General features: G+C 41.7%; 1 protein-coding gene and 1 non-coding gene across 2 annotated transcripts; both read left to right on the forward strand.

The window, feature by feature from the left end:
- Positions 1-1,542: 1,542 nt before the first annotated feature.
- Positions 1,543-16,597, forward strand: TMCO5A (transmembrane and coiled-coil domains 5A). The gene is made up of 12 exons (XM_087429115.1): positions 1,543-1,654; positions 2,232-2,279; positions 3,265-3,414; positions 3,831-3,954; positions 4,343-4,393; positions 5,105-5,176; positions 7,865-7,921; positions 8,377-8,436; positions 8,858-8,922; positions 10,030-10,087; positions 12,069-12,109; positions 16,399-16,597. Exons 2-12 carry the CDS (start codon positions 2,245-2,247, stop codon positions 16,595-16,597), a joined length of 912 nt encoding a protein of 303 aa, XP_087285241.1. The 5' UTR covers positions 1,543-1,654; positions 2,232-2,244.
- On the forward strand, positions 12,483-12,584 carry LOC147917525 (small nucleolar RNA U13). Its single transcript, XR_015551807.1, has one exon. It is a non-coding gene; the product is annotated as a small nucleolar RNA U13 (small nucleolar RNA).
- Positions 16,598-18,606: the final 2,009 nt, after the last annotated feature.

Raw genomic sequence — 18,606 nt, forward strand, 5'->3', positions numbered from 1 at the left:
GGCCCCAAGCTTGGGGTTCTGCTGCTCCTACAGCTCGCCTTTGGCAGGCCCTCAAGGAGAAAAGCTCCCCAGGAAGGAGACAGAGTTTTATTTTTATCCCAGTTGAAGTCCCTATCCAATCCATTAACAGCTACGATAACCTTGGTCCAGGGCATTTCCTGGAGAAGCTATAACCAGCTGGGGTTAATGAACTCTCCCTACCATTAATTCCTGGGAGAGGCCATTGGCCTGAATTGTTACTTAATTACTCTTCTGTGTACAGCTTCATAAAGTAATGAAATGCCTTCTTTCAGGAAGAAGGGAGATGGTAATGGGGGTCATCAGAGGCCATTAATTTTACAAATAGTTTGTTAGAAACTACAGTATGTTAAGAAGTCACTCTAGCCCACAAATCAACTCAATGCGGTCCTTATTAAGTCAAGATCCGAAACTTCCCAGGTTTGTATGACTCGCACACACAAAAAGTTACAAATTGTGCAGAATCTGGCCAAAATGTATATATTCAGGTATGCAGAAACATGTTCTTCATATACTGCAACTGATCTTATCTTCCCTTCTAGCTTCTATGCCTAAAGTTGCTAGCAAAGACTAAGGAGGTCCGTTCCAGATATCATGGACTTTTCTTACTTAAAAATCTCTTTTGGGTAATTTCTCACTCTTTTAGGGAGATTCTCCCGCTCCAGAGCTCTCTTCTTTTCCAGGATAGTGGCAGGTGCAGGGAAAGCTAGGTATCCTTAAGGCACCAAGAGAGGAGCTTTGGGTCTTCATGCCTCCTCTTGGTCCTCCTGGATCTCCTGGCCGTCAGGCTGCGTGCTGGCCCATGCTGCTGATGACCACGGACCTTGCTATTGCCCATGATTGTGAGGTCTGTGGATTCTGCATCCACCTCAGCACGACCTAAGGTCTCCAGTTCACTAGGCCTCTTAACATCTACACCACACTTTGGGCTCTGAGAACGCTCAGCTGCTTTCTCTGCACCCTCTATTTAAAACAGCAACAACTTCCCTCCCACATAAACAATACTCACTATATTTCCTCTTACCGCCTTCACCCATTTATGTTTCTTCATAGCATTTTCCTCTTTTATTATACCAAATAAAATAAATTTACTCATTTATTTTGTTGCTACTGTTACACCCCACCCACCCACCCACACACACACCCTAGGATGTAAATTCCTTGAGGGCAGGTGCTTTGCCTGTTTTGTTCACTCTCTCTCCCTAGTGCCTGGTTGTCGAACAAATGAGTAGTTAGTTGGCTACACTAAGGGATTAGACTGCTGGTCTTAGGACCCAGAGTTCCCATATTAGTCACACTTGGGCAGGGAGGGAGCTCAATCTGCCAGAGAAATAAAAGATAGCAGCTACCCCTTCATACTGCCCAGAAATCAGATCCACTGAACCTACTGCTACCAAAGGGAAGACTTGGCCACGAAACACACACACCCATGTAGGCTCTGAACTCTGCACAAATGATGAGAAACGGTTGCCACCCACCCACTGTGACATGCTGCCCCACCTATCCTATGTCAATAGCAGAGTTATGACACCTAGGAAGGTTCTGAGATTCTATTGGATTGTTCCAGCGGGGAAAGGTTGGATTCTTCAGAAGCTAACTGACTAGGGCAGAATCAGGAAGACCATACACATCAGAAGGGAAGTAGAGTTTGTCAAAGAAATGGAGGAAAAGAGGAAACTAAGGGGCAGGACAAGCCAAATTATTTACCGTTGCTTGGTTTTTCTGAGCCCTATTTAATACTAAAGATCTTAATATCTGGAGATTCTTGCAGAGGCCAGACTAGAGAGCAAAGAGATTACTTTTCAGAGCAGTTATGCGCCTACATCTATGTCCATGGGGCCCTAAGGAAAGCAGCTGGGCCTAGAGCAAAAAGGGGCTTAGGAACAATTGATAACCTGTATTGATTCTTATTGCCATGTATAAATTTCCAAAGGGTTTTGTGTTGGTGAACCATCTCTGAATAGATCTGCTAGCAGGACATCTATTGAACTTTCAGCATTATTCCTGTATCCCCACTGTATCATGACTGAGGCATAATCAGATCATGGACAGAAAAATCAGGAGGCTGGGTTTTGTCGTGGCCAAAATGTGGGAATTGGAGGGAGGAAATCAGTTAATTTTGTTCCCATCTTTTGGGGCTCTGGGCTAGTTACTCTGTGTTTCATAAATGGACCCATTCCCCCAATTCATTAGATACATCTCTGCTGGTATTTTAGGGAATCTACAATGGAAGAACACAATGAAGATCAGCTAGATTATGAGTAAGTAATCACATTTATGCAAAGCAACATCCAAAGACCAAGGTATGAAGTAGGTCTGCTATCATCTTCTAGTTTTCTCTTCTCCTTCTACCCCTATCTGTCCATCCCCCACTGCACTCCACACCAAGCACTCCATGCCCTCCTGAAGTTATAGATATTGTAAATCCCCCATGCAAGCCAGCCATTCCAAGGTAGGACTCTCTTTTCTAAAAACATTCTTCATTCCTACTCAAAAAAGGTCCCTCTGCCTCACTACCTTATTCCCAGTTAATCATCTCAAAGACAAAACAATTAATTAATTGACACACAAGAAAAAGAAAAGTTTTTTGAGAGCTTCCCATGAGTCTTTTCTAGAATACTCTAGCGTTACCATTATTTCATTCAAATTTACTTCAAAAAAGATGTTTGCATTCTTGAAAGTGGATGCCTAGATCTATCTGGGGGTGCTCAATGGAGTGACTCCCATGGTAGATTCTCAAGCTTTGCAGCAGGCAATGGAGGAGAAGTTTTGAGATGGTAGAGGGAGGGAAAGACTACCTGCTGGTGGGAACGTCTGTGGCTGTGCTAAAGCCAGGCCCAACCGTGAGTGATGTGCCAGCTGCCTGGATAAAAGTACTCGATAAAAGTGTACTGCATGGGCAGATTTTCTGAGCAATTTGTCTGAGAAACCATTCTCTCCAATGCAAGAGGCTACTTAGAGAAGCAAATCTTCTCCTAGAGCCAGAGCGGAGGTGCACTATTATATTGAGCACTTTGGACGAGAAAGCCTGGGAAAGACCTCCCTTGCTGACCAAGTTGAGAATTATTAAAACAAACTGTAGAGCACGATTAAGAAATATAGTTTCCTAAGATTGAAAATGAAAAGGTGTGCTCTCAGAAACAGCCAGGTTAATGAATTACACATCTTCTAGACATCTCCTTTGGCCCAAAGATTATTGATCTTAAGAAAACTGACTCTTGTTCATTTGGGGGGCTGAGTCTATAGGTCAGAGAAAGTGGAAATCTTAAGACTGGCCCAGTCAAAGAGGAACATTGACAGTTTGAACATGGACCTTGAAAGGGATATGCAGAAAATAGATGAAGCAAATCAGGAACTTCTTCTCAAAATCCATGAGAAAGAAGATGAGATTCAGAGGTGAGTGTTGGTGTTTTATGAGGGAAGTTCGCAATCCAAAGGTTAGGGTAGAAAAGAGACAAAATTGAATTTTCCTGCTTGCTCTAGAGACTTACATCTCATACAACAAAAGGTTCTGCATTCTTTGGCATTTCTCTGTGGCTCAAACCCTGAAATATCGCAAGTTTCAAAGAGATTCCTAAAAGACTGGGTGATATTTGCCTGAGTTAAAAGAACATTGGGGTGTTTGACTTGGGAATCAGGGGACTCTTACTTTTCCTGCCTTTAAAGTGACTCTGATTCTAAGGATCCGGGAAAGAAGGGACTCCAACTTGAGATTCGTGTTTATTGTCATTGAAGTACCCTTAAAATCGACATGTGTGTTGTATCAGTTCTGAAACTGCCAGTTCCTCAAAGTGTGTGCTTGTGTCGCCCAGGCTGGAAAGTGAGATCACTCAGACCAGAGATTTGGCGGAAGATGAGGATTGGGAGAAGGAGATCTGCACCACAATGGAAAGGGAAAGAGCCTTGCAGGAGCTGGAAGAAGAAACAGTCAGACTTGTAAGCAAGAAGCTGGGAAGAGCCATTTGATAGGTTTATTCCTCATCCTGTCTATCATCCGCTGTCAGATAAGCTCCCCTCTTTACATACAAAGACCAGTCAACTCGGAAGTCATGGTAGAATGTGTCCACACATGGCAGGGGATGTGTGGAGGGCAGGTTTTCCTTGGTAATATGTAACACTAGGAAGCCCTACAAGTGGCATCTCTATCTCTGGTAAGTTGGTGTGTGTATATTGAGATCAAACCACAGGTCCTCTACTTGACATTATGCAGTAAGGTAGAGTTACTACAGGAAAATATCATTGGAGTGAAATGGAGAACAACCAACTGGATGTAGATGACGGTGCTGTGCACACGCACACATACTCTGCTTCTTTCTCTCAACAGGAAAGGAAGAACGAGACTCTGATCCACAGTATAACAGAACTTCAAAGAAAGGTGGGATGGGGCTGTTGTGTTCCCAGCATCCCCACAGCGGCCCCAGTCATCAAGAGGCAAGGGAGGGAAAATGATCTAGAGGGACCCCTCCGTCAGAAAGGCCTGTTCTGGGGGTGCGCAGTACTGCTCCACTCTCTTGAGGCTGAGCCTCATGCCTAAATGCCCTGGAGTTTCCCTGCATGCTCAGGAGAGAGGAGTGGGTGGGGTATTCAACGATCCCGTGGATTCTTCATTCTAGCGCAAGAAAATGGATGCCGACACACTCTGTTGATGTGATTGACTGGGGCCTTTGTGATGAGATGTTAATTTTCCTTTCAGCAGAGACTTAAAAATACTTAATTCTCAAGGATTCCCTTTTCCTTGTCCAGCCATTCCCTCTACCTCAACTCCTGCTCAGAATACAGTGGGCTTCCCATGATTACCCTAGTCTCTGACCCATGCCTGCAGCCCTGAGCAACCCAGCATGGATTAGGGGTCCAGGGAAGTACTCCTGCCTTGAGCGGACTCCAGCTTTGGTGGCCAAGAATAATGAGAAGAAGGAGGTAGAGTGTTTCCGAGAGCACCGAGTACCCCCCAAGGGACCATCTGCTGGCAGCTTTTATCAAGGCCAATTTACTGGCCTGCACACACCAGAGAATGTTGCTGTCTTCTTTATTTTGTATTTGATGTATGTTTTATTTGAAATGTATTTTATTTTATTTGAAACCGTAGCTTACAAAGAAATCACATAAGGCAACCAAGTGTGAACAAGGCAATCTAAACGAAACCCCAGAAGAGTTAAAGGTAAACGAAAAAGTAATTTTGAGTGGGTTTGGGCCAGGTGACCAGGAAACAAGCCTTCAAGTAGAAACAACTGTCAAAGTTGAGATAAAGTCTTTGTAGTTTTAGCCCATGTTATGCTTAAGCCTAGGCTACTGAGTACTGAATTCTCCTCTGCCCTTAGTAAGGAATTTCCCTCTGAAGCCACATATTTTGTTCTCACTTCCATCAGCAAGAGCAGAACACAAATGCACAAATGCATATATAACATTGGAGGCAGTTGAAGTTCCTAGTTTAAATCTCAGCCCCAGCACTTAGTATGAAGTTGGGCAATTTAATCAGTCCCTCCCAGCCTCAGTTTGAAAACTGAATGAAACTGTGTATATAAAATACTCTTTCCTTTTTTTGGAGGGCTAAAACCTTGAAAAGCTACATAATTTTAAAGCCATTATTTAAAAGCCTGGCTGAGGCATATGCATGAATTCTTAGAGGCAGAGCTAGGATTTGTAAATCTACTGTGTGCTAGGCTATTTACACACCCTGTCGTTGATTCCAATCCAGAAAAGGATTTATTCAATTGGTCACTCAAGTATTTAGTGACCTCTAGCTGCTAAGCACATCATACAGTGCTTAGCATCTCTCTATTTGTGTTCCAGAGCTAATAATCGGGGCACAACCACAACCATCTGATCAAACACGCAAGAAGAATTAGAGACTTATTTACTTTATTCAGAGATCAGATAAAATTTCTACTTGATACTTTCTGGAGAATTACGTCTTTGCGTTGTCCTTATCTAATTTCTCTTTAGCTTCTTAAGCCCACCCTTAAGCCCATACTGTGTGTATCAAGCCTCTGAAGATAGGGACACACTGAAAATAGAAATAGAAAATGAAAGGATAGACAATTACTCCTCTATCTTCTGTTGGTCAAATTAGTGTTGATGCACCCCACCCCCCGCCCCCCAAAAAAACGGAAGTCCAAAGCCACCAAGTGAGCTTGCTTTGCCATGCTCATCCAGGAAACTTATCTGGAAAGAAAGAAATCTGGAGCCTGCATGTACATCAGGAAAAACTGGAGCTCAGATGAGAAAGGATTATGAAGCCCCTTGACTATCCTTGCCATATAACTGCAGCAGTCAGCAGATTGATTTTCTTCCTTCTTCTGCCCAGAACAAGTTTTCCTGACAGTAAGCCTGCCAGAATCCAGTGGTGACACTTTAAGTCTGGCTGTGCTGGCTATGTCAGGCAAGCCGAGCTGATAGACTCTAGAGAGTTCCGGGAGTTGTCAGAACAATGGCTATTATTTTCCTGGCGGCATTCAGCCCAACCCTAAAGAGTTCTAGAAAATTACTAACCCTTTGAATCACTCCCTTTTGCTTACATGTTTTGTAGAATTCTCAGGTGGTATTTCCAATTGTGTGAAATATACAGCATCACTTTTGCTTCTGTTCCTCTTACACACTGGTGATCAGTTCAGCAGTTTAAGAGGATGCCTGCTGCAACTTCTTGTGACTCAGACCATTGTCTTGGAAATACAGCCCTTAGCACATTTGGCTTTCTGGCCCTGGAGGTAACTGACTGGAGGGGAAAGGAACTGTTGAAAGAGTCCAGATGTGAAATAATGGTACCTAGATGAAAGTGGGAACAATAGAGCTGAAAAGGAAGGAAAGAGAGAGGCAGTCACGTCTGCCCTACCTACAGAATATATCCCAAATGCATCCATTACTCTCTATCTACTACTACTATTACTACTCCCTTTTGTGAGCCACCATAACCCTTCACCTGGATGCTGAAGTAGCCTCCTAACTAGTCTTCCTCCTTCTACTCTTACTTCTAAACAGTCTCCTTTCCACACATAGAAAAGATTCTTCTTTAAAAACACAAATCAGATTGTGTCTTTACTACTTCAGGCTCTTTCCTGGCTTCTCACTGTAATTAGAATAAAGAACCAAACTCCTTCTAGAAGCTATAAGGCCCTACATAATCTGGTTGCCCCTTGCTGTAACCTCTGCATGGAACTTACCTCTCCCAGATCTCCATTTCACTAATATTTATCATTTAGATTTCAGCTCAAGTATCATCTAATCAGAGAGGCCTTCACCAACCACCTGTAATAGCTCTCATGCCATCACTCTCATCACATTACTGTTTTTATTTACTTCATAGGACCTATCATTGTCATGTTGACTTATTGGCTATGTCCCCCAACTAGAATGTCAGCTCCGTGAGGCAGAGAGCCTATCAATCCCATTCAGCATTGTACGCTCAGTATTCCCCCCACCCTCTCCCAGTCACTCTAGCTTAGTGGCTGATATAGAATAGGATTTCATCAAATATTTAAGGAAGGAAAAGAGGGAAGACAGAATACAGAGAAAGGATTGAGCAATGAATATATAAAAGGAGAAGGAAGAGTGAAGTTTTTCAAGATTGACGTTTTTTCTAAGAGAAGTAGCTAAGGAAGAAGGAAGCTATGAATTTAAGTTTGAGGTAAAAGTAGCACTGATAAATGCTAAGAGCTCAAGAGTGCAGAAGAGCAGGTTCACCAGGCAGCTGCAAAGGAGGCTGGATGGTTTGACTCCCCTCCATCAAAAAGACATCTGAAATCAGGCCTGATGCACTTCAACTGCCTGTGAGATAACCTGTGAGACAGCATTACAGAATGGAATCCTGTTTTCACCTTGCTGAGTTACGGGTCTCCTTTCCTTTCTATAGGTTAAGTTACAACAGCTGGAAGCTTCCTGTGCGGACCAAGAGAAGGAGCTGGCCAAGGTAAGGACAGTAATTTCAATGTTACTTCTCCCAAAGGAAGGGAAACTTAATCCTCAGTCAGATGATCTAATACCTTCCTCAGGTGATCAGGTTATAATAAAGTCCCAGATCCAGACCATTAGGGGCTGAGGAGGGGATGAAGAAAATGAAGATGAATACAGTCCTCTAGATTACCTTTTCTTTAACGGTTCTTACAGGATACATTCCAAAATCTATATTTTTCACAAATTAGTACCTATTCTTCTCCCAACTGTCTCCAAATAATTCCCATTGGGACTGCAAAATAGACCTTGTTTATCCTCAAAAAAGGAAATGAGTTCCTATGTACAGCGAAAACATATTTAGAACAATTAGTAAACCACATCTAGGGTCTGGGACTTAGGAGTAAACAAATATACTCTTGTTCCTATAGCAATTTACTGAGAGAAACTTAAGACTGAATTTTGGCTTCCCAGGTAATGGAAGACTATGCATTGGTGGCCCAGCTCTGTGAAGATCAGGCCCTCTGCATAAAGGTACAGCTTCTAAGTAAAGGGATAGCAAAGTGTTTGTCAAGGTACAGGGTGAAATCGAACCAGGCTTTTCAAAGAATACTGTCTGGAGCAATTTTAACTCTTCAGGGCGGCACTATAAAGGGACTTTAAGGTTCTCAGCACTCCACCACCAATGTCATTCTATTCCTGCCCTGGTCTCCTAACCTCTGTGCTTCTAAATTAATAATGAGTACTTTTCCTATTTATAATCCCAATTGCCCCAGGGACTTGCCCAGTGGTGAGAGATCAGGAGTAGTGGTGGGTGGGGTCTAGGAAATGAAACAAAGTGGCAGTGAGAATACCAAACACTGATGTTACTGTGTAATAGTGTGTGCTTATTATGATTAGAAAAAGCATAAAGCTTCTAATTAGTGACTGTGGTTTCTTTTATTCCTCTTTAAAGAAGTACCAGGAGACTTTGAGGAAAATAGAAGAAGAACTAGAGACTCGGTTCCTTGAGAGAGAAGTGTGAGCTTTGGCAAACGAAGGAACATCTGGTTTTGGTGGTAACTCCATCTCAGCCTGGGCCAGAGCAAACGTTTCTCTGACCAATTCCTATTTGGAATTGAGTGAGCCCCAACACCACATATCTTTCGCCTCTGTTAGCCATCTGGTTGACCCCCACTAACCCACACAACTTTAAAATACAGGTCCTTCCCCCATCCTTCTTAAAAGATCACAGAAACACATCTCCCCTCACGTTTATCACGTTGTCAATTATTTGGGTTTATATTAAGGGCAGGAACATGTGCTTTAGAAAGGGTTAGTGATCAGGCATCTTGATAAGGAGGGCATTCCTTATATTTCACAGAAGAGGCCTTGAAACTAATTACTATCCTCATTTCCCCCAAATATACAGAAACTCAGTCATATGGGATAGGGATGAAACTACTCTCTAGACACACACTAAGGCTACCGTATTATAAAACTCAAACTGTATACTACAGTAAAGTATGAACATTAAAAATTAGAAATGGTAACAGAAAAGCCGTCCCCACAAAAAATGCTCCTAGAGTTTGTCAAAGAGTTGAAATGGTGAGAAACCAAAACCAAAAACCTCACTTCCATTTCTTGACCCTCTTTAGAAGTTAAATCTCAATTCAGTTAAGAAGTATTTCTATTTACTAAATATTTTGGAATCTGGGGATCAAGAGAAAGAGACCCAAACTGCACATAGCCTCTAAACAGGCCAGGTACACACTGTGGCCTGGGCAGAGGACTTGGAGGTTCTCACCACCAAAGGACACAAAGTCTCCCAAGATCCTTCCTGAACATTAAGTATGGCTTGACTGCTAAGCTAAGATTCTAGAACAAGGCTGCCCAATAGAAGTTTCTGTGCTATCCAATAGATAGCCACTAGCCACCTACTGAGTATGTGAAATATGGCTAATGTGACTGAGAAACTGATTTTTTTAGATTTTAATTAATATAAATGTAAATAGCTACATGTAGCCACTGGCTACAACAGTGAACAGCATAGCTTTAGAATATAAAACTGTTTTTAAATAACCATCGTGTAGTATGAATATGTGAGTGTGCTTTATTCAATCCCTATCTTGGTTCTTTTCTCCCTAGATCAAAAGTCTTGAGCATGAACTCTGCAAGAAAAGAGTGTAACAGCCAAAATAATAAGGTAAGTGCTCCACTCGATCTTCAGTTTCTCTCAGTGTCATTGCCTTTCAAAGGGGTTTCCAAAACACTATCAGCCACCAAACATATACCGGTCTTCCCATGTGAATGTTCCAAAAACAGTACCAGATTAATTTCAACCCTAAACAAATAAAGACGATGCTAAGGAACAACTGTCTTCCCTCTCTTACAGTCATGCAAATGACGTGTTCTCAAAGAAACCAGCCTAAGATCTAAGAGAGTTCAGAATGTTAGCAACGAGGAACATTAACTGAGGATCCGCTCTATGGAGAGGAGGCCAACACATGACACATAGACTACTCCTCCCATTCCCACAATCACAGTTCTCTTTCCTGATGATCCCAACACGGTCCCGAATCTTTCACAACACAGAGCACCAGGGCATCTCTCACCATCTAATCAGAGTTGGCCTGCGAGTTAAAACATAGGCAGTCACTGTTTCTTTATGATACAGCTTCAGTGTCTGTTCACATTTAACATCCTGATGTCACCAGCACATATGCAAAGGAAACAGAATTGGATATAGAGCACCAGACCTCTTGGCCTGCTTGGTGTCTGTGGCAGCAAGTACACAGGGCTAAAAGATAAACTTTTGTTGGACTTTAATTTTTTAATTTATATTAGCTTTAGAGCCAAGGTTGACATTCACCAGAAATTTTATGTCGTTGAGATATATAGTATTTATAATCTCAGAAAAGAGAAGTTATCTTTTCCTTGAAAGCAAATACCAACAATCGACCATTGTCCTTGGGGTCATTCAGATGTTTGGATATATGTTAGACCATGTCCACAGTGACCATGGTTCTCATTGTCCAAACAAGTTCTTCTGGCCCCAAGCTTACATATTCCACTTAGCAAACAAAACTCCTGACATTAAGTGGACTCCACCTCTCTACAACAGAGCTTGGCATGCTCCCTGATGTGTCACACCATCCATTCCCAGCGACTCATCAAAATATTCCTTCCGAGTACCTATCAGAGAAACAACAGAGCCGTCTTCATCAAGATTGTTATAGTCTGATGATGGTTCAATGACCTATGATGTTTGAGCAATCTTTATAGAGAGGCTGCCTGAGCAACTGGCCAGCTGGCATGCCCCTTAATCTCACTCAAGCTATAGCATAAAATTTGTAACCCAAAAAGTTTCTTTCTAATTCCAATTCTGTGAGCCTCATTTCCACAATTTTAAAATGTGATCATAATTCCTATTCCTTTTTATCTCACAAGGAAGTTAAAAGAAAAATAAAATAACTGAGAAAATACTTTGGAACAGAGATGCTACAGAAATCCAGGATATATCCTTATCTTTACATTTTTATAGTTGTTAAAATTTATCTCTTAGAATATGTTTGTGTGGTTTTCATAGCCTGTAAACTTCTCTAAGGGTCACTGGCTAAGCAGAAGTTAAGGGTGTAGTTAAGAGAGCCCAGGGCCGGCCCTGTGGCTTGGTGGTTAAGTGCGCGCGCTGCGATGCTGGCGGCCTGGGTTCGGATCCTGGGTGCGCATCGAGGCACCACTTCTCTGTCCAGCCTGAGGCCGAGTCCCGCATACAGCAACTAGAAGGGTGTGCAGCTGTGACATACAACTATCTACTGGGGCTTTGGGGGCAAAAAATAAATAAAATCTTTAAAAAAAAAAAAAAGAGAGCCCAAAATGTGGATTCAGAGGATCCAGGTTCAAGGCCTGGCCCTGCCACTTACTAGCTGTATGACCTTGGGCAACATACTTTAGCTTTCTATGCCATCATTTATTCCTGTCAGTATATAAAAAGGTTAAAAAAATTATATTTTTGTATTTATGTATATATGTGTCTTTGAAAATTTCATCTGCTTATGCATACAAAAAACATTTGTAAGATATTATCTAAATATAACATTTAACTAACGGCTCACTGAATATTATTTAACAGTGATGATAGCTTCCAGAAATTGCTTATTTATCAACCTCCTTTCTTCTTCTCCCAGGATAATTCTCTCCAAAAGAAGGGAACATGCTTCTGTAAAAGGTAAGTAAATATCTTTGAGTAAACTTCCGAGGAAACTGGGAGTTCTGCTTAGCCATCCTGGAAGACAGCAAAGTCTAGACGAGGAGGACCTTGTACACACACACAAACACACACACACACACACAGAGTCAACAAACTAGTGTCGTCAATGACATTTCTCAGTTCTAATGTTATGACTTCCTTGTCTAAAGGCAATTACTAATCTCAACTTTCCAGTATTAGAAGCCGATGGCCTAGTGGTAATCAGAAATAGGAATCCTATCACCTAAAAGAGATGTGGCAAATCTCATACTTACTCCCTTCACCCTTAACAATTTGAGTTAGCTTGATGTATCTGGTTTCCCAGTAGCATCAGTAGATTAGAAATGGGGAGATCCCTTGTGGTTCATAGCTTGATGATTAGGTTTTCACGCTATTGTGTGAGATGTGCCTCCCTCAAATCTTGTTACAATGTCAGCACATTACTCCTTTGATGTGAAAAAAGAAATTGTAATAGGGAGAGAACTTCTAAATGCAAGTATACCACTGCCTAACAGCAGATAAAAGAGAGAGAAAATGATTGTGAAAAAGAGATAGCACCTAACAGTATCCAGTACATGATAATTGCTCAAAAATACTTGTTAAACTGAATAAGAACTCAAGATTCAAACAACTGAGTGGATATTAGTCCTGAGAGAATCACTGTGATAGCAAAGTAAAATTGGTATTCAAGAAGTCCCCACATTTTCAAGAAAAGGTCAAATTGTGTTCAATATAATCTGTGTAAGAAGACATAGAGAAACATATATTCAAAGTGGTATGAAATATGATTTAGAAAGAGTTCCATCAAAATGGTTAACATAAAATTATTGCTGCTTAAAGGTCAGCTCCAACTGTCTGGAAAATTTGCTTAAGGGGGATACCCCTTCATATCAGATAAGTGAAGTATTACATATTTCAATATGCCTAAATACAATATTCTCAGAACAACTAGCAGAATTTTCCCTAGAACTCCTAGGCTGCCTTCGCCAGTACTTTAACACCAGTGCCTGGCATGGAATTGCCCATGTGGACTCTCAGGATAAGAATGTCTGCCTCAAGGAGAGTTGGTATCCTGAAGAGAACCTGACGACATCCTGCATGTCTAGCTCATCACATCAAACTACAGATGTCTTTCCTCTTATTCTGTTCCAACATCCTGTGGGACTGGTATATTGGGCACTGACTCAAGAGATAAGAAAGCTAGGTTATCCCTAGGATTTTCCCTGGGAATATCATTCTAGAGATGTCGTTCCAGAACCTTCTCACGAATATTGTATCCAGCTTTAGGGAGAGTGATAGAAAGAAGTTTGTAAAGGTCTTCTGATTCTAATTATGACTGAGATGCTGTACTAAAATAGATCCTGGCTCCTGTCACCAAGATCAACTCTAGACGAAAATTTAAGAAAAATTGTGGGGAAGGGGCTGTTTTTGACTGGTGAGTAGAAGTGGGTAGTGAATTTGTCCTGGGGCAGGAGAGCCCAGCACAACTGGATAAGAGTAATATAGCAAAGGAAGCAGTGCAGGTTTGCTCGTGCAAATCGTATTAAAACCACAAGGGCAAAATAATTCATCAGTTAAAGAAGAAATCAAGACCATATAGGGAGGGGCTGGCCCAGTGGCATAGCGGTTAAGTAAGTGCGCATGCTCCGCTTCAGTGGCCCGAGCGTTCGCAGGTTCGGATCCCGGGTGTGCACCGATGCACCACTTGTCAAGCCATGCTGTGGCGGCATTCCATATAAAGTAGAGGAAGATGGGGACGGATGTTAGCCCAGGGCCGATCTTCCTCAGCAAAGAGAGGAGGATTGGCATCGGATGTTAGCTCAGGGCCGATTTTCCTAACAACAAAAATAAAAGACCAAATAGGGAAATTTATAGAAATTTATTAGGAAATATTAAAAGTAACATGAATGAAAGAAGAGAAATACCATGATTATGGATAGATAGCCTTAATATCATAAATATATCAATGGTCTCTAAATGATTTAAAAAATCAATTTAATTCCAATCAAACTCCCCAAAAGATTTTTCATGGAATTGAATAAAATGATACTAAAATACACTGTATATGGAAGAGTAAAGATAATTTTAAAGAAAAGCAAGAAAGGAGGGACATGCTTTTGCAGATATCAGGACTTACTCTGAAGCTACAGTAATCATGACAGTGTGGTATTGTCACAGGAACAAGAAAATCCATCAGTGGAATAGAAGAGCTCAGAAAGAGTGCACATATAGAACTTTGACATGTAACAGCGATTATGTGTTGGAGGGAAAGGAAGAATTGTTCAATAAATATGGTGGGGGGAAAATGGTTACCCAGATGAGAGGAAAAATGAGATTGGATCACTACTATAGAGTATATACAAAAAGCAAGTCCAAATGTGTTAAGGACTTAAATGCCAAAAAAAAAAAGTCTTTAAAACTCAGCATTATTTATCTACTGCTGCATAACATATTACCCCAAAACTCAGTGGCTTCAAACAACAAACATTTATAATCTCACCATTTCTGTGGGTAGGGATCCGTGAGCTGCTTAGCTGGGTGGTCCCAGCTCAGGATCTATTATGAGGCTGCGGTTAAGATGTTGGCCAAAGTTACAGTCATTAGAAGGCTTGTCTGAGCACAGAGGGTCTACTTCCAAGGTAGCTTACTCACACATCTGGCAACTCACACATCTGGCAAGTTTTGCTGGTTGTGGCAGGAGGTCTCCTTTCCTCATCACATGGACTCTCCACAGGGCTGCTTGTGTGTCCTCGCCACATGACAGCTGGCTTCCTCCTGAGAGTAAGGAGGAAGCTGCAATGCCTTTAGCATGTATCTAGGAAGTCACACACTGTCACTTCCATGATATTCTATTCTTTAGAAACAAGTCATTAAGTCCAGTCCACACTCCAAGGGAGGGGAATCTCTTGAAGGGAAGAGTATCAAAGAATTGGTGGACATTTTTTGTGTGTGTGTGAGGAAGATTGGCCATGAGCTAACATCTGTGCCCATCTTCCTCTATTTTGTATATGGGATGCTGCCACAGCATGGCTTGATGAGCAGTGCGTAGGTCTGCGCCCGCGATCTGAACCTGTAAACCCCGGGCCCCCAAAGAGGAGCGCGTGAACTTAACCTTTATGCCACCAGCCAGCCTCATGGTGAACATTTTTTTTCTCTTTTTGGTGAGGAAGATCAGCCCGGAGCTAACATCCATGCCAATCCTCCTCTTTTTGCCAAGGAAGACTGGCCCTGAGCTAACATCTATTGCCAATCCTCCTCCTTTTTTTCCCTTTTGCTCCCCAAAGCCCCAGTAGATAGTTGTATGTCATAGTTGCACATCCTTCTAGTTGCTGTATGTGGGATGCCACCTCAGCATGGCTGGAGAAGCGGTGCATTGGTGCACGCCCGGGATCCGAACCCAGGCTGCCAGTAGTGGAGCGTGTGCTCTTAACTGCTAAGCCACGGGGCCAGCCCAATGAACATATTTTTAAACAAGCATAAATGCTTAATAGAAAATAGGAGTATCTTTTAGGCCTTTGGGTAGGGAATGATTTTTTAAACAATGCAAAAAGCATTGATTCTAATTAAAGAAAATGTTGATAAACTAGGCTTTATTAAAATTAATAACTTTTGTTCTTTAATACCTTAGAGTGAGTGAAAGTTATAAAGTAGAGGGAAGATATTCAAACTACACACCACGGAAAAGCATTAATATCAAGAACATATAAATAACTCCTACAAATTAATAAGAAAAGCCCAACCCACCTAGTAGATAAAAGGGCAAAAGGAAATATATGAGACCAATAAACCTACAAACAAATGTTCAGCATCATTGTTCATCAGGGAAATGTCAACCAAAACCATAATAAGATATTACTTTACACTCATTTGGTTGGTGAAATATTAAAAATCTGATGATATCAAGCGTTGGAGAGAATGTGGATCCACAGAAACATACACCCTGCTGGTGGGGTATAAACTGGTGCAACCACTTTGGAAAACAATTTTCCAAAACAAAAATAAAAATAAACAAAAAAAATAAAGGAACAAGATAATTTCAGATAGTGATAAGTGCTAAAAGAAAACACAGTGATGGGAGAGAGAGTAGCTGGGAGGCCAGCATGTGGGAAGGGGCTGCCTTTATAAGGAGTTGTTGGGAAGGGAGACAACAATTAATTGGACATATTTGAATATCAAGAAGGAGCCAGACATGCATTTAGGTATGACTTCTTATCTTGTTCTGGGATTTGTAACCTCTGGTTAACAGTTTCTTGGCTTTCTCTTTTCAGGATTTTTCGATGTCTCCTTTTCACCACCCTATTTTTCATCAGACTTCTGTGCTACTTTTTTTTCCATATAAGTTTTATAAATCCAGATCTCCTTGTCAACATACTGCCCAAGATACTGAACAGGGGCATCTTGTGGAAGCTAAGATGCTTTCTCTTTCCATCTCTTACTCTTGAGACAGAGGACATCTTACCCCACTGATCCCCAAGAAATATCCTTGAGCAAAAGAAGGCAAGTGGTGTCAGAGTCTGTAGACTAGGAGACAGCGGAACTTGTGGAGAGAAGAGGTTTTCTTCAGTTTTTCCCTTGAGGTTTGCCTCCTTGATTACCTTCCCTCCCCATGTTGTCCTTCCAAGATTGACCTTGCGCAGTAAAGAGCTCTGTCAATAGATTTCTGTGGCTATATGGATAATCTAAAAAGTACCAGATAGTAAACAAACTAGACTATTTTTGGAATAATGTCATAAATGCTAAGCAAAGTTGGAGTTGATCAATTCTTCTAGTGATTCTTAAAAATCTAAAAGACTGGAGCCCTGCAATGCAGAAGATTGCTCACTACTTATATTAGAACTCTTTGACTGCAAGTGACCTTATCTTAAGCTAATTTACAAATGTACGGCGAAAAAAAAAAGTATTGCATCATGGAACTAAAAATCTGGGGCTTCAGGCATGGCTGGATCCTAAAGCCTCAAAGCAATGTTATCAGGATTTCATCTTTCTCTCTCCTCTCTTTGAATGGGCATTCTCTTTTAGTGGCAAGATGTCCCCCCAACAGCCTAAGTCTCACACTACCAGAGTAGCAACCTTAGCAGAATGAAACAGTCTTTTCCAATAGCTCCAGCAGGAAAATTCAGAGATTCTGACCTAGCTGGGGTCAACTGCCTACCTTGTCCCACAATCAGTGTGGCCAAAGGGATGGGAGTACTCTGGTTGGTCAAGCATGAATGCATGGATCATAAGTCCAACTTCTTGTAAGGGATAGGGGAGGTAAGGGGACAAGAAAGAGATAAGGGAGTCAGCCCCACCTAAACTATATGGAGTGTGTTTCCCGCAGGAAAAAGGGCTGAGTTCCCAAAGAAGGGGAAAGGGATATTGAGCAGGTAAATCACCTACCTAATCGCTAGTTTACACTAAACTTCCAACTGTGGCAATTAAATAAACTTTTAAAGCTGTAGCTCATTTCATGTGTCTTCCTACCAGTAAAAAATTATAAAATAGATTGAAATACTGGAAAACTACTGCAAAGAGCCCCATATAAGTACCAAGTAAAGAATTAGGTCTCTAGGGCTAAAGTAAGCAAGGATTCTAAAGTAAATAGCATATGACAGATGTAAACTGCTTCACAAACTTAGGATAACCTACGTATGGTCAAATCTCTTATTTTCCAATTAATTGCTGAAGCGTCCATATGCCGTATTAACAAAATATATTCCAATTTCCTCTTGAAGCTTTCCCACCCTCCTAAATCGTCAGAAGCCTTGACAGCTCTGAAGTCCAAGAGCAGGGAGGGGTCATTCTGGCTTCCACACCAGCAGGGAACTAACTTTAAGACTCCTTAGTTCACTGTCATTGCTTCTTGAGGCCACACGATGTCACTATTGAAAACTGGTCCTACACAAGTTGATCAAATAATTTATTGTCCAAACTGAGACACATTTGATAACAGAAAAGGACAGTATTAATAATTATGCCAGGACAAGAGAATCAGACAGGACTGTTTCAGTAAACCAGAAAGTATGGTTACCTGATATGCAGTCCAGGATCCTGTTTACACAGTGTATTTTGCTGAGGCAGCTGGGTCCCATTCTTTAGTGTTAAATTCAGCCAAGGGTACCCCTTGTTTAGGGTTCCAGTGCCAGAACTCAAGGTGTACTTCTCCTTCCATTCACATCCCCAGCCCTCTGCCCCAGGGTCAAGTCCCTAAAGGATCAAGATTGATTCTAGTTTCTGCCACCTCACCCTTGCCTCCCCAGAAAGCCCTTCCACCTGGGAAGTCAGCCTACTCTCAGGAGACCCTCTAGAGGCCAGGAGGTTGGTATGAAGACTCAACCATCAAAATACAAGGGCCCAATGATCCCCTCTAAAGGAGGCTCCGAGGTACACACCTTCTCTTCCAGGCATTTTCCACTTTTCTGAAACTTCTGGCCCAAGAGAGAGAAACATTAGTTTTACTGAAAGGCAGTGTTCAAGCTGCAATTCTTTTCTATGGT

This window comes from Ceratotherium simum, chromosome 3, assembly GCF_057802395.1.
Source record: "Ceratotherium simum simum isolate JZ-2026a chromosome 3, ASM5780239v1, whole genome shotgun sequence".
Lineage (NCBI taxonomy): Eukaryota > Metazoa > Chordata > Mammalia > Perissodactyla > Rhinocerotidae > Ceratotherium > Ceratotherium simum.

Excerpts from the sequence above, each read along its gene's own strand:
- TMCO5A (XM_087429115.1), top strand. The coding sequence starts at position 2,245 with ATGGAAGAACACAATGAAGATCAGCTAGATTATGA. Across the intron at positions 8,437-8,857 it reads ATCAGGCCCTCTGCATAAAG|AAGTACCAGGAGACTTTGAG; the intron begins GTACAGCTTCTA and ends TCCTCTTTAAAG. Across the intron at positions 8,923-10,029 it reads CGGTTCCTTGAGAGAGAAGT|ATCAAAAGTCTTGAGCATGA; the intron begins GTGAGCTTTGGC and ends TTTTCTCCCTAG.